Below are 17469 nucleotides of genomic sequence, written 5' to 3' on the forward strand. Positions count from 1 at the left end.
GCTGAAAGCCCTAACCCCGCTCTACCTCTCCTCCTTTTAGAGCTTCAAATTCCCTCCCTAAATGTAAATGCTGTAATGGCAACAGAGGGAGAAGGCCATAAAAAAGTAAGTGAGAGACAGAGCGGGAGACAATGAGGGGCTGATGGGGAAAATGTAGCGTACTTTAGATGAGGGTAGCGCAACCTGAACGCTTTAGTGGCAGTCATCCATGGCTCGGAGTAAACACAGAGGGAATGCCAACTGCAAAGTGATTTCTTATATACTATAGTATGTTTGTGCCTGTGTGTGTGTGTGTGTGTGTGTGCGCGCGCACAAGTATGTTTGCTGGATTCAGTAGCCCTTGATTGCATTGTGCAGAGACCTCCAACAGCCGAGTGAAGTGTTTCAAGTGAACCCCTCAACAACAATATGTTTCATTCCCTGACAATATGATTCAACCCTGCAGCAGCCATTAGTCACTGTTCACTCAGCTCCACTACAGCCAGCTGTACAGCTCCAATGAACCGAGACGTATAAATAACCACAGTCCAAAGCGTGGGGGGGGGAAAAACAAGAAAGATAATAAAAAACAACCTTGCTAAAATGGGAGTGTCTGTTGTGTTTCATTCGGCTCTCTCTCTCTGTTCAATTGCATTTCTGAAGACGGCTGTGTGTTTGGTCGTGTTCCACTCTGCACCATTCAACTCCATTCTTTTATGCTCCATTTTTACTTTAGCTCTGTCCCATTTCATCCTGTTCTGGGTCCGATATGATAATAACTAGGAACAGTAGCACATAAACTGTGAAAGCTGTTTTAAATTGCAGCTTTGTGGTAGAATGGAGTCTGTAAATAGGCTCAAATGGCCCTGAACTTATTCTTCGATAACAAATTGCACAAGAGGATCGCGCTGCCAAAGGCTAGCTGTAGCCTCATGTGTAATGACTAATAATTTTCACAGTGGCTTTCCATCTACAAAGTTGAGATTCCAGAAACACCAAATTCATTTCGCTCTTATATTTCTTTATCAGGTTTACAAATGCCTTCAAATTACCAGGTGCTACAGTCTGTCTGACTGATTGTTATTGCTGTACAAAAACATTTTATATTCATTTTTTTTTAGAAAATGATATCTTGTTCTGTTCTGCACTGCTAATTTGCTCATCTCAATTCTATCCCATCTAATTTGACGAATACCTTTTTATGAATGCATGGCGATTAATCCCGCCGCACACACAATTTGCCACGCTCAGGAGCATATCAGCTTTGCTCTAAACAGGTCGAGTGTAATGGTGTGTGAGGGATGGGTGTCGCGCCGTGCTGCAGAGGGAACATGTGGATGATGACAAATAAAGTGCCGTCGCTGCGGGATGTTTCAATAAAGTCATCAGATGTAGAAGGGAATTTCAAATGTCATGGTTTTCAACAAACACATGCACATTAACGCACAGAGGCTTGTATTTGCTTGTATGCCAAAAAAAAAAAAAAAAAGCACGTTCTCTCACGCACGCCCACACAGAAACATCAAACTAGATTTTGCCTAATTATCTTAAGACAGACTGTCATTCCGTCTTTGACACACTTCCTCTAAAGCATGTGATAGCTATGAAATAAAAACTTTTGTCATCAGCTCCTTCCACCCATAAAATCCCACAATCTCTGCAACCGTTTCATCTCTGGCACAAAATATTTCATGACCTGACGGAGGGATTGTGAATCGCTTTACACATCAATGTAGAAAATATTAAACAGATTTGAGAAAAGGCAGCGAGCAACAATTGGTGTGTGCGTATGTGTGTCTGAGGTGATAAATATCACTGTTGTATCAGATCTCAGTGGGGTAGAGAGCACACAGCAGAGGCATGTTCTCTGCAACAGCTCTCCTTTAGAGCACAATTTTATTACTGACAGCATACCCAAACTGTAGAGAACAATCCTGTAGTTTTTATAGGGACACACACAAAATAAACACACACACAAAGACACAGTAACAGGTCACAAAGCCTACAATGTCCCACCTAAACTTCCTCCGGTGGAAGAATTACTCAGATCTTTTGCTTAAGTAAAAGTAGCGATATCGCAGTGTAAAAATCTGTTTAAAGTACCAAAAGGGAATAGAGAAAGAAACTGCATTGAATTAATCAAACTTTGAGTTTATGAAATGAACAAAAAAAAGCTGGAGAAGAAAGAGGAGACTGTGCCCCTGCAGAGCCTGCCAGCTGGGTCAGAGAGACCACTGCTGGGTCTTTTTGAGTCCCTCTCTGACGGGCTTTTAAACCTAGGTAATCAGTCCAGATGCCAGGCATCAGCAATCAGTACTGGTAGGCAGGGCTGCACCCCTAGGTGACCTGCAGCCCAATTGAAAAACACAGGCAGAGAAGATGGCCCAGGACTCATTACCCCCACCCTTAAGAAGGTTGCTCACTTTGCAACCTCAAAAATACAAAGGCAGGAGATTCAATTTGTCCCCACACGGCTCTCAACATAGAGGTGGCTTAACTGTGCTATAAGTGTGAAGGGTGCTAACAGAGCTAATGGTGTTAACGGGAACTGCCCATTGGTTCGACATCCCATTGTTCCGACCATATTAAACTCATTGTTCCGAAGTCCCTTCCGAAATCATCATGACGCCCTGTGGCTAAGGTCTGGTTAGGTTTAGGCACAAAAACCACTTGGATTGGGTCAAGAAAAGATCATGGTGTGGGTTAAAATGAAAAAGAAAGTGACAAACACATAAGCCGTGAGCCTGCTCCGCCTCAAGCCGGTCGCGGCGCACCATACACCCGCCGCGAGCCGTTCAGCACCGTGGACAGTCAGACTAATGGGATGTCGAACCAATGGGCTGTCGAACCAATGACATGGACCCGTGTTAACCTGGGGAGAACCGGAGGGTGGGTGCTATGCTTCAGTGACAATGCCATCCCAATAATAGTGGTAACTACTGCATGAGCGCAGTGCAGAGTGGTGGCAGTTAGCTAGCTAGTTTGATACACACATGTACGTGCTGTCGGACCTTCTGCCACTACACACGATAATAAAGCTTAGGTTACGACACATTCAGAGGTAGCATGACTTTATTTTCTGCTCAGGATGCCATTATGCCACTATATCTTTACATAGCAATACTTCTTCGCTGCTACATTAATGTTCTGAATGTCATTTAAAGCAGTGGTTTCCAACTGGTGGATTGCAATCCAAAAGTGGGTTGTGGGTCCATTCTCAATGGACCACAAGTGACTCACAAATTTGTTAAAAAACACACTTTGTTTTTAATTACAGTTAATCTTCGGCGCAGACCTTTTATTTTGAAGTGCCGTTTCCTGCTGCAGAGTGAGTGATTAACGGACAGCCACTGGACAGATATAGCAAACTAGCTCAACGTCATGGCCAAATGCAGGTATTAGGCCAAATTTATTAAACTGTGTGGACCTGGAACTAATGACTACAGAGAAATCTGGACGCAGTGGCTGGACCAGTTGGGAACCACTGGTTTATAGAACCTTTAATGCTGCAGCTGGACAAAGTGGGGCTAATTTAATTACTTTATACACTGGCAGGTAGGATGTGAATTTCCCTCCAGGGATTGGTAAAAAGTACAATATTTGCCTTTGAAGTGTGGTGGAGCATTTGTATATGGTAGCATAAAATGGGTATACTCAAGTACAAGTGCCTCAAAATTCTTCTTGAGTACAGTACTTGAGTAAATGTACTTAGTTACTTTCCACCACAAATTTCTCGGCTGAAAGACCTTTCTAATGTTCCTGCCACATTCTGCCTCCACGCTTGGTTACTCTGTTGTTGCCTTGTTATTGTCGGAGAACGCCAGACGCCTGTCAGACAGGAGGAGAAAATAGAAAAACTTTTAGCTGCTTCCTCTTCCTCCTCTCTTCTGCTTAATCTTTTGTCATCTCTCTGTGCTCCCTTGTAGTCTGGTGTGCCTTCTGTGCTAACCAGGCCCAGTTAATCCTACGCACAGACAAACACAAATACTCGCCAACAGGTCCTGGCCTGCATTCAGTCCCTTATGGCATTAATGGATTTTCATTCATTATATTAAGTGTTGTGCTTGTGCAACCTTCAGAAGGGACGCAGAATGTTTAATATCTGCATGGTTTTTAAAGAGCATTGATGATATTCTTGAGGTTTTATGCATCTTGATAATCCCTCTCAGAATGATACATAAACTGTTATGATGAGACCTTGACACATGATGAGACATCGGAGTGAAGCGGTGAGTCAGACTGAATTAACAGCAACGTCAAATTAATACGGTGATCAAAACAAAGAATATATAAGTATGCCATGAGACACATTCATTAACTGTCTTCCATTTTATTTGTTTCTCATAGTGTGGACTTGCGGCCTTTCTTGCTACATTGACCTAACATGACTGCATGCATGACTGTCTTGCACGTGACATGAGATCTTCACAAGAAACATGTTCCAATGTTAGGATTTCATTCAGTATTTTTTATTATGCAGGATTCAGTGCAGTTGTAAGCATCTATTCAGTTTAAAAGGCAAAGCTTCTGCAAAAAAAGTAGCCCACATTAGACAAATGGTCTGTGGGATGTGAAGGATTAGGACCTTTCATCTGTGTGACTGCCTGTGTGTGTTACATGTCATCAAAATGTACTAGATATCAACTAGAGTTTCAAAGTTGGTACTTAAATCGCCCTACTAATCCACAAATTTAGCACATATATATTACTCATGAGTTCAGCCAGGATCACAAAGTCATTAGCACCACTCAAATTATCAGCTGATTTTCCAGAGCGCCAGCTGCACACATGCACTCACTGTCACCAGGTCCATTTACATGCCTGCTCCACACATCCATTAATACTGTCACTAATGTTATTGTTGCTGTCACCGCTGCGCTGCAACCTGAGTCACGAGCAATTAAACTGGTAAACCTTCTCACTATGTCTATGATACACTGGCATTTACATGTATATTTCGTCTGTGCCCTCTAGTCCCACTTGATGGCTTTCTGGTTGAGTTGGGCTCAATAGTGTCATTCATCGACTTTCAGCAGAACTGTATTATGATGATATGATCACATTATGTCATTGTTCTACAAGTGAATTATTCTGGAAAAGTTACAATTCAAATGACCTTTCCCTAAGCCTCGCTCCTTTGTGATGGTCCGACAAGCTGTCAGAGTAAGCATGGAGCCCTCACTGTAACTAACTGCACTCCCTGAAGAAATATTATCATATTTTTGGAAAAATGAAACAGTGATTCCAGAGAGAAGCAGACAGAGGGGTCTACAGTCTGTGTTTGAAGGATATATCCAGGATGTCAGACTGACTCAGCAGCAACAACAGGTTAAAAAGACACAGATAGTTAGAAGCTAAAGCCGAACTATAGGCTACAAATCACAGTGTAAAAGTGAACCATCACATCACTGCTGATCGCCACAGAAGACAATGAATATAAAGGGAAACTTTGCTGATATTGAACCAGCTGTGTGGCATCACAGTGTGTGCTGATGAACTGTGTTTGGCTTCGCTCCTGTGCTGCTGCCAGCACCTGGACCTCCGCCATCAGATGGGCAGGGATCTGCGGGGGAAGTCAAACAATGTTCATATGCGCACAATGTGATGACACAGAGCTGGTTGAATATCAGCAAAGTTTCCCTGCTTCCTTTCACTGGTTCCTGTACAGCAGGGTTGGTCTGCAGACTTTCTTGCTCTTTGTACTACGGTACAGAGTGTCAAAAATGCCAGCACCCAGTGTGCCTCATACCTCTGCTGAAGGATGTATCAATGAGTTGATATCGGATGCCTACCGCCGGGTTGATCTTATATTACTTTGTTATGTTGTGATGCATATTAATATTATACTTTAACCCTTATTAATATTTAAACCACAATGACATAAAAGCCCCGAAAAGCTCTTTTTAGCGAGTTGTACTTGTCTTTTCAGTGAACCTTGACACAAATGTTTCAGACTGAAACTGGCATTGTATCCATCACCCACAGCTTTCAGCTTGTGAAAGAGGCATTGCTGTAAATACTCATTCAACATTAACAAAACACAGTTTCTCTTTTTCTTTATTGTGTGCGTTCATCATCCAACTTGTACCATTTTCAAGTGCTAAAATATTCTGAACCTTCAGTACAAAACACCATTGGCAGTGTGTGTGTATGTGTGTGTGTGTGTGTGAATTATTTAAGCCAGCACTCTACAGCTTCATCCAATCAGGCAAATGTGGGAACCCAAAGGAATAGGAGCACCATTCTTAGGATCTCTTCTCTTGTTGCATAATCATATGAACTTAACAATGACTGCAGGAGCAAACTGACTGCAGATCAGCGCTCATATTAAAGGGTGCTTTTATGCGAGCAGCTCCCAGCAATTATGGAGAGAGATGTGCTGAATCTGAGAGGAGCCGATGGGGTAATACATTCTCATCTTACATTTAGAGAGAGAGGCCTTTCAACTGTTATGATCCTCCACACGCTGACACCTGATGAGAGCACTCCAGATATGTAAATTCATACATACGTGAAAATATGCACATGTACGCACAGCGGAGTTACACTACCTGCTTTCCAGTGTCCAGTGAACACTTGAGCCATCAATTTCCTCCTGCGTGTGAGTGATAAAAGCCCTCTGAAGCAATTATGTTATAAAAGAGGCTGTAGACCGACATGAATTGACTCTACACAGAGAGTATGATCGGTACAAACTGCTACTTAACAGTTAGAGAGACACTTTGCCTGTAACAGCCACAAGTCCGGTCCTGAGAGAAGCTCCGGTGGTGGTGTGTATTTGTCAAGCTTACTGTAAGATGTTCACAGTACTTTCTTTTGGTCTCCGTACAAGCTCGAGAGTGAATTAAGCTGCACCGTTATGAAATGTGTGCGCATGTCAGGTCAGGTACTTACTGCACAGACTTGGAGGACTGGGACCTGAACTTGCTGAACTCGCCTGGAGCGGTCCACTCTGTACCCAGCTGCAACACACAAGACAGGAGACACAGATCAGAGCAAGCGGGTGAGAAAGAGAGTGCACAAGTGTGAGAGCAGGGGATGGGAGCAGCATCTGAAATGTTGGAAGCAAAGTTTGCAACTTAAGGGTAGCTGCACTGGAAAATCATCCACAGAAATCAACTTAAAAATAAAAAACACCGACATTACGATTTTTAAGGCATTGACAATGACTATTTTGGAAGGGTCCTGTCTGCGAATACAAAATGTGGATGTCATCAGCCGTCAAATTTGGTTGTTTAAAAAGGGACTCTGCAAGATCCTGATCACTTCCCTGCTCGCAGCAAATTAAGAGTAATTGGGAAAACAAGATTATATGCCCCGAAGCAACAGGGAGAGTCAATCAGGAGGCTGGTTCTGATAGGCAAAGTGAGCAAACAGATGAGAGCTAATGCCTATAAATAGACTGGAAATCAGAAAGAGCCATTCTCTGCCAATACTGACTCTAAGAAGCCGGCTCATCAGGACTCTTGGGGCTCCGGTTTCAGCCCTGCGGTCGAATCAGTGCCCATTCATTTTCTCAGCAAGCCAACACGACTAATTAGGGCCCCTGCTGCTGCTGATCCATAATGAAAGAATAAGGCTAAGATCACAGTGGGCATGCCTTTAATTGTTTGTGCTGGCCACACTTCTGGGTCTGAAACTGGTCAGAAAAAGTCGCAGCGCGCGATGTTAACACATCACAAGAGCCTTTCAGCTTGTAAATAGCTGCTGATCCTCACTCTGAGCGCAACAATGTTTTCGCAGAGAGCAGCGCACGCAGTAAGGCACACCTACATGATAATGACACACACACACACATATGAAATGGCAATTATACAATGGCACCTCTGAACGTGCTTGCTGGCATGAGAAGAGAGCCGCGACGGGAAGAAAACCTCAAAAAACAGACAGTAATGTCTGTCCAAAACCAACTAGGCCCCTGGCAGCGCTGAAGCCTCAGAGAGTCTCTGTGAAGCAGTTGGCTGGAGAGGAGGAGGACACAATGTGCGCTACTGTGCCTTCACTGCGAAGCCCACAGCATGCTGCTGCCGTAGTACATTTCCACACCAACAGTTTCCTCACATATTTCTCCTCCGGCGCAGGAAGAATGGTGGAAGTTAAATCACAGGGAGAGAATATTTAAATGAAAAAGTGAGCAAGGTAGTAGATCAAGCTCACTCAGCTAAACTTCATTTAACAAGTTTACATTAAAGATGAAAACTTTCCTTTCAAACCAACACACAGTTTAATGTGTAGTGAAATTCAAACAATTGCAGCAAATTACTTTGTGTTGACTTTAATGATAGTTATTTGAAGTTGAGTGCAGATCGTGTTCACTCAGAAATGGTGTGACGCTGACGGGGTCTGGCGTAGGTTTTAAATTAGCACTGACGGTTGTTTAATTTCATAGTAAATGGTTTGTGGATAACGGTGTGCATCAGATGGTGTGTGTACCATTTGACACCAGACCATCTTAAACGAGCACTTGACTGATTGAGCAATGCACATGTAACATTATATATATCTAATATTGGTTTTTGGACTGTGTTAGGTGCCTAAAAAGTTGGGACATTGCATAAAACATAAATAAAAACAAAATGCAGGGGAATAAGTATTAAATGCATCATTTTTTAAGTTTAACATCTTCTAATCTTAACATTTTAATCCATGAAAATGAGGTGCAATAAAGTGGAGTGACACGGGAACAAAGCATTGAACACGCTTACTGATATTTACATAATACTTGGAGAGACCTTTATTAGCAATGCCAGCTTCCAAATGATTCCTGTACAAAGAAACTATTGTCCCACACTGTTCAGAAGAGATACTGGCCCAGTCCTCCACACAGACTGTCTTTAAATCTCAAAGATTTTGAGGGGCCTGCTTGTGAATCTTGAGAGAGAAATTCCACTTTCAAAACTTCCAACAATTAGTGTCCTCAGTTCCCTTCTTGTGTTGTTAGAAGAAAAGTTGATGTAACACAGCAGTAAACAACTTTTTTTGGAATGTGTTGCAGACATCAAATTCAGCATGAGTAATATGTACAGGAAACCTAAAAAAGTGTATTAGTTTGAATATAAAATATCTTGTCTTTGTACTGTATTCAACTGAGTATTCTGTTTTAACTAATGTTTTGCGGCCAACTTAATTAGAAGGGTTGTAATAATGTAGCCTTGAGCCACCAGCCTGAAAAACAAACGAGAAGGTCAGGTAAGTTCACTTCTTTTAGAATCTACAACCCCAGATTTTTTTTATTTTAAAACTTGTATTCTTCAGCCCCAGTGGTGACATCAGCTTTGTGCAGCTCCATCTGGAGTCACAAAAGGTTTTATACGACTTTTACACACATGCAGCAGAACTCCCCATCATCTGCGAACAGACTGATGTGGTTGAGCATTTGTCCATAAGGAGACCCCGAGGCTCCACTCACTGACTGTCCCATCAACCCCCAAATAGTCTATACAAGGTATTGTTATTGGTAATTCAATATAGAGAAGATATTATAGATATTATAAGATGTATATAGTCAAAAGAAATCCAATATAGAAGACAAAAAAGAAAGAAAAAGAGCAAACTAATGAACTTGTGCGACACACACAGTAGGGGAGCATGTTTCATTACAATTTTTCAGCTTCCATATTTGCCACAAAAGTTAAAAATGGTTGCCAGGTGGCAAGGAAGCGTGCAGTTGATCCCTTGATAAAACAACAGATTTCCTCCAATTGTGATGAGCACTCCGGCAAAAAGAGGAGTTACTCCAAATATGGCCATGGACACAGATGGGGCAACCAGCCGTCCAAACATTGTTGAAAAAGTCAAATTATTAAATCCCCAAAATGAAATAGTTTCGGACATGACCAGAACATGAGATATTAAGTGGCCGAAGACACCTCTCACATGCAGGATCAATATCAGTGCCAATCTTAGCCAACCAAGCTCTGGACCAGTGGGGTCGGTGAACAATCTTAAACTGAACCACAATGTGTCACAGACAAATAGAGGATGAATACATTTTTTGAGTAGCTTTGTGCCATGCCTCGTCCAAACTGCTCTCCAATATCTCCTCCTATCTCTGCTTTAAAGAGTCCAAAGCTGCAAGATTATGACCAGTGAGTAATTTGTAGAGGCTCTCCACAGCCTCCTGGAGGGACAGAGGAGCAGCTGCGGCAGTCAGCTCACCTTGTTGCGTTGCAGAACGGAGCATTTCAGGAGATCCTTTGTCCCCACGGAGACGAAGGATAAGACTGTTTAACACCTCCTGAATCCAGTCTCTCACACACACACACGCACACACACACACACACACACACACACACTCATCTATGTTACATTCAAGAACATAATCTAAAAGGGATGGGCAAGGACAGGAAGGGAAACACCCAAAATGAGAAGCCACAAAGCTTCGGAGCTGTAAGTATCTGTCTATTCATGTTTTTGCTTTTGTTTTTTTTGGCTTGGTTGTTTTTATGTTCATTGTTTTTATGGTGTTTGCATATGTTCTGTTTTTGCACTGTAACACTTAAACAAAAACCTCTTCCACATAACCTAAGTGAAGTGATATTACTGTTGCACCTGCACACAACTATGCATTTATTAGCTGCACTAACCGCCTCACTTGTCCGTTCCTCTTCTAAATGTCCAGCATGTTGGCTGGTTTGTGTGTTCGTCAAAAACAAATAATAACGTGACTCAGTTTGATGCTGCTAAGTCTTGTGAATGCTGCAACATTCGTCTCTTGGAGACCAGTCAGCTCAGAGAAACAATTATATCTGATTATTAATACACCAACACTACGACCTGTTAGTGTTGATCTCAATAATTATCTGCACCAGTCATGATACTCCCACTGCTTTCTTCTGTCTTGGCTATGATTGTTTGGAAGACAGTGCTTGTGTTCCACTGTGGATTTGTTAAAGTTGTTTTGAGCATGTACTATCAAAACTTAGTTTTCATTTCATTTTTGATTCGTTCCGCTCGAACACACAACTCCAGGATAAGGGGGGGAAAAGCAATTCACAACCAAAACACAATTCTATTTACATACCCTGACTGAAAAGGAGCAAGGAGTTGAAAAATCTTATTTTTCTTGCCCCTTATTCAAACCATAAACCAAATAAATAGATGGTCATTCAATTTTAGTTGACGAACAACCGGCTTGAAGTAACATGAGAAAAAGACCGATCAAGAGCCATACATAAATAAATACATAAATAAATAAAAACTGTAACTCCTAGACTGCTTTGAGTTTTCATTATGTTTTGTTCAGCACATCCTGACTTATGACAGTTAAGACTGCAGAAAGCAGTGCAGTGGAATCTCATTTAAGCTAGTCTCCCTCTAAAGGATCATCATTAAAATAAACTCTGTCACTGCAAAGCGCCGTCTGTTTCTTAAGAGAAGAAGCTAAACTTTAGTGAAAGTTAAGTAACTTTGACAAATCATATGGTGATGGAGTAGGAACCTCAGCAGAACTTTTGAAATCTTTAAAAGCAGAGAAAAATGAAGCTGTGACTTAAAATTTTAGAACTAATATAAATGGGAAACTTGCAAGACAGTACTGTTGAAAATGCCTCTGTAGTTACTGTACTTACATGTTTATATTCTCGCTGTGAGTGTATTGTTTTCTCTGGAAAGAGCTGTTGTTCAGATGAAAAACATCGTGATCACACAGCGGAGGCAGCACTGCAAATATATTCATCTTGGCGAGTCATGTTAACTAGTGCTGACTCTAAATACAGTAAATCTGTTTTTGTGTGTGGAAAAATCTGCGTACAGGCAGAAAACATGGTCATTACATTTGTTTTGAAAGCAAATGAAAACTCAGAAGAGAAACTGAACTACAGGGCCCCCATCTCATTTTAACATAAAGAGTTAACATGACGGGAAATGCCATGTCATGATGGATATTAAGAAAATTATGCTTCTGACCAGTGACATTCAAAAAGGGCTAAGGCCCTGTCTACAGCAGCACAGATGATTTTTAAAACATACATTTCCTCTGTATTCTGGCCTGTTGTCTCCAGGCAAACAGAGTTTTGGATCATTAAAACTGAGATGAGCATCCTACAGAAACAATAACAACAGGGGACGACCATTTTGTTCACACTTTGTCAACACTGCTTGGTCTAATGACTACTTTACACTTAAACCTAATACTGCTGCACCACTGTATGGAGAAAGGAAGCCATCGGCTGCGCCTAGTGTTATTTGGTCCACCAGAAATTATGTGTACAGAGATATTTTTTGGACAAAACTTCTTTTGAAACGGAGAGGGAAAAATATAAATTTTTTTATAAATATCTGTATCTATGTAGTCAGGGCCTAAGACTTTCAACATACATGGTGCCAGTTTTGTGTTACGTATCTTGTGTATTAGCAAGGAGAAGTAGTTAGAAATGAGCAAACACAAACAACTGAGCATTTTCCAGGCTTTTGAAATAAGAAAGCGAACAAGCCTAAGCAACGAAAAATACGCACAGAGCAGCAGTACACCGAGCACCGAGTCTGCTAACCTGCTAGCGTTAACGTTACAATGACAGAGTTTGATGCAATAGGGAGACGCAGAATGAACTTCAAATATGTAGGAATACGACCTAATTGTCTTATCTGGCCCTTTTATTGTTTATTGTAGCAGCTTGGTTTGGGCTTCGTGTTACATATTGTTGCTGTTTATTTCTTATACCTAACTGTTGATGATGTTGCTGTGTGTGCAAAATGAGAGATTCTGTTGTCTGCTAAATGCCTGTACATTTCTCTGGGCTATATTCAGTATATTATATTGTATTCTATTATTTTGCTGGCTGTTGTTGTCAGGTCTGTTAGCTTGTCTTTGAAATGAATGTGGTAGTTTTATGGGGGTGTTGTGTGGGTAATGTAAATGTTAATCTCTTGCTCGCTCACTGCATATGTCCAGGCGTGGGAACCTATGTGTTAAAGGTACCCTACAAGTGGGCGGGCAGTTCCTGTGCATACTATGAAAGACAATCCTGCCGGCGCCACTGCATACAATATCATATATTTTTATATATATATATATGTGTGTGTGTGTGTGTGTGTGTGTGTATGTTTCAAAACACAGATGACAAATTTTGTGCAAATGTTTGTGATTCATTCAACACCTTTTCCCAGTGCAAATATACTGCGTATCATGTTTTAAAAGGTTCTGAATTCACGCAGGTGCTCATTAACAATTATGTCCACTTCCTGCACTTGAATCTGTCAGTACTTCAAACACTCTCCTCCCGCAGATAGATTTAGATGCTCCAGATCATTTTGAGAAAATCTGTAAATTGAGGGTTTTATAATATGTAGTTTCACACAAAAGGAGAAACACATTAGTGTCAAGGAGCAAATCGTCTCCCAAAATTAAAGGTTGTTTTTCTCTTTTCTTCCCTGTCATATGGTTAATTGACTGTACGTGAACAACGGCAGGATCAAAGTCATTGTTACGAGGACAAAATACGTGCAGCGCCTCAGCTTTCCCATGAAAGTGGCAGATGTTCTCCGAGGTATGCGTGCGCATGCAGTAAAGACATGAGAAGCACACACACACATGCGCAAACACATATGTGTGCAGACATGAGTTCCCACTGAACGATGAGTCATTGCTCATTGAGAGCACCATCTCCTCACCAGAGTGGGTGGGAGGTAAATCAGAAGGCAAGCAGCCAGGGAGTCATGAGGGGCAATGCACACACTTCTTCATATCACATCTTAAAACACACCCCCTCACTGACACACTGTCTTATTTTGTTCTTACTTCAGAAAGCCCCCTCAGTGAAATAAGGCAGGGAACTTTGGGACCAAATTTCTTAAACTTAAAGCAGACGAGTAACACTGACATACACCAGCCTTGCTCTAACGTAACCTCTCTCACACAGACATCAACACACACACACACACTGTGTCTCTGTGTGAACCTCGCCCACATATGTAGGCACCTCGAGAAAACTAATTTCAGATGGCCACTGGCCCTGAAACACTGAGAAATGAAACACAAAACAGGGTCAAGGAATAGAAGAAATATGAGTGTGTAATGGAGCTATGGAGACATTACTCCTCTCTCTATCAACTCCTTTTCTTCTATATCATCTCTTTTTTTCCTCTCCATATGAGACGAGAGAAGTAATAGAGAAACAGCTGACCTGTGGTAGAACTTCAGAGTGTTTTCTTTCTCTTATTCTGTCTTGCCTTCAGTGTGTTTTTTTTTTTTTTCAGCTGAATTTGAACTGGCTGTTTTGTGTGCAGGGCGAGGCCTTCACACTGTCTGCGGCTGCATTCGTGTTTTCTTTCATGTTGGTAGTAAACAGGAAAACAGGAAACCTGACATTTGGAAAAATGTTTAAGAAAAGAATGGTGGTGTTCTTCGTATTGGCATAATAGTCACATTCCATTTAGCTGCGTCCATGCTATGACTCTGGCATTGTGCTTGGTGGCTCCCTAAAAACACAAACTCGTTATTTTAGAGCTTAGGTAAACCTGTGTTTTTCTCAAGAGGTCTTTTTTTTAAACCTAGGAGGCCTTCAACATAATTTTCAGTCAAATGAAAGCAGTTCCACGGTTCAACTTTAAAAAATATAGTGACAAATAAAAGACGGCTCATTTTTAAACACTGGAAGCTTGACAGAGGAAATCAGATGAAAAATATGATAAAACTATAATGGCATATACTTATATACAACATTTGTATGGCAAGGCAACTTTTTAACATTATTAAAAAGGGATTACCTGCTTTAACTCATACTAGGGTGCAATATTGCCTGCACAGGGCATGCGGCTCTCACCTCTGACGCTACAAGCATACATTAAGGCGGCTGAGCCAACACTGTGGTGACTAGCAGTGCGAGCTACACTAATGGTGCAAACAGCACTCAAACACTGTTCACAACAGCAGCAGTATTGATAGAGCAAGCACTGTTTCAGGGGAGCATCACCTGAATTAACAATTTCAATACGTTATTTCCATGGCCTTGTAAAGTTCAATCAACACCTGTGAACATGAGCTGCTCTCTGTCAAAGCCAGAAACCAGAGAAGTAAATGTTAAACTTGTGATGTCATGGGGTATAAAGTCTGGAGAGGAAGAAGAGGCAGGGTACTCCCTGGACAGGGCGCCAGACTATCGCAGGGCTGACACACAGAGACAGACAACCATTCACTCTCATATTCACACCTACGGGCAATTTAGAGTCACCACATAACCTGCATGTCTTTGGATGGCAGGAGGAAGCCGGAGTACCCAGAAAAAGCTTATGCTGACACGGGGAGAGCATGCAGGCTCTGCACCCAGCTCCAGACTTTTTACTTGATGACATCACAAATTTTACTTTTGAAACTCTTGCTTTTGGATTTGGGAGAGTTGTTCATGTGTACTAATATTTTTTAACTATCTTCAACCTAAAGAATAACATGTATGAATTTTAAAAATGGGCATATTTCCTCTTTAACCTGGGGAGGAACCAGAGGGTGGGACTTACGCTTCTGTGACAACCATGACCCGCCACTTTGGGTCCAGACACAGTTATCACAGTAACTGCCGTATGAGTGCAGTGCAGAGCAGCAGCGATGAGCTAGCCAGTAGGACATAAAGGGACATGCAGAGGTGGCCGGCCTAGCAACACACAGACACACAGAGAGGTAGCATGACTTAAGTCTCTGCTCAGAACGCTATTACTCCACTCGATCATTACACAGCTAATAAAGGTTTGCTGCTATGTTAATGTTCTGAAGGTTTCATACAGAACCTTACGGACTAAAACTATTCAATATTCGTACCTGTGCATGCATCACTCAACTCAAACAATCCCCTGCCTGTCGCTAATCATTGTGTTTGCAAACATGAAGGACATTTCATGCCAGGAAAAGCACAGGAGTAACTAATAAAATTAATCATGGCCGCATGACTTCAGGAGTTCCAGTTTTAGGGCCCAATTATTGTGGCTCATTGTTAAGACTCAGTGATACACTCAAATGGAACAAAGTCATTAATGTCTTTAATTCTTTCTGTGTTGTTTCTCTCATGACAAGTCAGAATGTCTGCTCTGAATAAAACTATTGTCCCTGGTGAATAAATCATTCACACTGAACTGCAATCATAGTGAGCCAGGCACAGGTTCAAGCCCCGAACGTCTGGGGGGGGTCACTGACGAGATTAGTGAGGAGAAAGGAGGAAGAAAAGCAAAATATTAAAATGACAAATATTCCACATGCATTTGAAGTGCTGCTGACTATAAGAGGAAAACAAAATGGCTAAATGAAAATGGCTCTTTATATTTCTTTGAAAAGGCTATTAGGCCAGGCGATAAAAATAAGAATATGCAAAAGGAAACAAGGTCACTCATTAACTGACTTCGAAGCTCCAGAAAAACATACTGACTGCAACACTGTGACCTCAGTATAGACAACAGAGAGTGCTGTCACTGGCCTAATTGCAATCAACTTAATGTGAAAAGAAAAGCAAAACAGGTGCACAAAGAGCCACAGTCTGCAACAGTCTCTGTTTTGATTGTGACCTCTGGGTGCACTTGTCTCATTACGCAGAAATACTCAGTGCCTTCAAGTGGGATCATGTTTACAGTGTTCGGGAGACGAGTCCATTCGAATGAAGTGTAGGTTTTTGAATGGTATGGGTTTTTTTCCCCCCACCTTCAAGGCAGTCGCTGATTTTCATTCATTTTTAGTCTGGCATAAAATCAGCCCGCAGACACTTCAAACTATCTCCAGTCGGGTAATTCGTCACAATTATCCTCATGTCTGTTTTTATTGTTGTCAAAGTAACATTATCAATGGGTGGTTATACAGCTGTTAGTCGTAGTTTGAATCAAACGTTGTGCACACACTTGTAATGTCACTGCAGCAAGAATAAAAGCAGACATAGACATGCTGCCTGCTGTGATGGATTGCCTATCTAAAGCAGGTTTAAAATTTTAATCTTGGGGGCATCCATTCTATACCCTGTGTTTATTTATGTCTTTCCAACGGGATTACTAGATGCATGGAGGATGGAAATTTCAACTTGGAACTTAAACAAAGAATGAGGCTCATTATGTGCATGTCACGGTTTTCAATCCAAAATTTTCTATTTATTATTTCTAGACAGATATTGTTACCTGGCAAAAGCTTTTTTTTTATTTTTATGGCATACATTTTGATTAGTCATAGTACTGTAGGTAAAGCAGAGGCGTTACTAATAACATTATCAATGGCATCTTTCTATCCAAGTGTCCCAGTAAGACAGTGTGACAGCGAGCCAGCATGCACAATACCAGGAACATGAAAGCAATGTAGCCATAATTTATTTTATTGTGCCTCGAGGATCTCGAGCCGCAGCAGGGGGGAGGACGGGGTCCAATTTGGGAACCTCAGCATTGCGTCTCTACTTTTTGCAGATGATGTGGTTTTGTTGGCCTATCACACCATGACCTCCAGCATGCACTGGGGCGGTTTGCAGCCAAGTGTGAAGCAGTCAGGGTGAGTCAGCACCTCCAAATCTGAGGCCATGGTGCTCTGCCGGA

The 17469-nt window shown here is 41.7% G+C and overlaps 1 protein-coding gene across 1 annotated transcript in view; it reads right to left on the reverse strand.

Moving 5' to 3' along the window:
* b4galnt4a (beta-1,4-N-acetyl-galactosaminyl transferase 4a) overlaps positions 1-17469 on the reverse strand; it is a 185358-nt gene that overhangs the window by 42636 nt on the left and 125253 nt on the right. The window contains exon 7 of the mRNA XM_033635150.2: positions 6874-6941. Within this exon, the coding sequence (XP_033491041.1) occupies positions 6874-6941 (68 nt within the window). The remainder of the gene's footprint in view (positions 1-6873; positions 6942-17469) is intronic.

This window comes from Epinephelus lanceolatus, chromosome 5 (assembly GCF_041903045.1).
Source record: "Epinephelus lanceolatus isolate andai-2023 chromosome 5, ASM4190304v1, whole genome shotgun sequence".
Taxonomy (NCBI): domain Eukaryota; kingdom Metazoa; phylum Chordata; class Actinopteri; order Perciformes; family Serranidae; genus Epinephelus; species Epinephelus lanceolatus.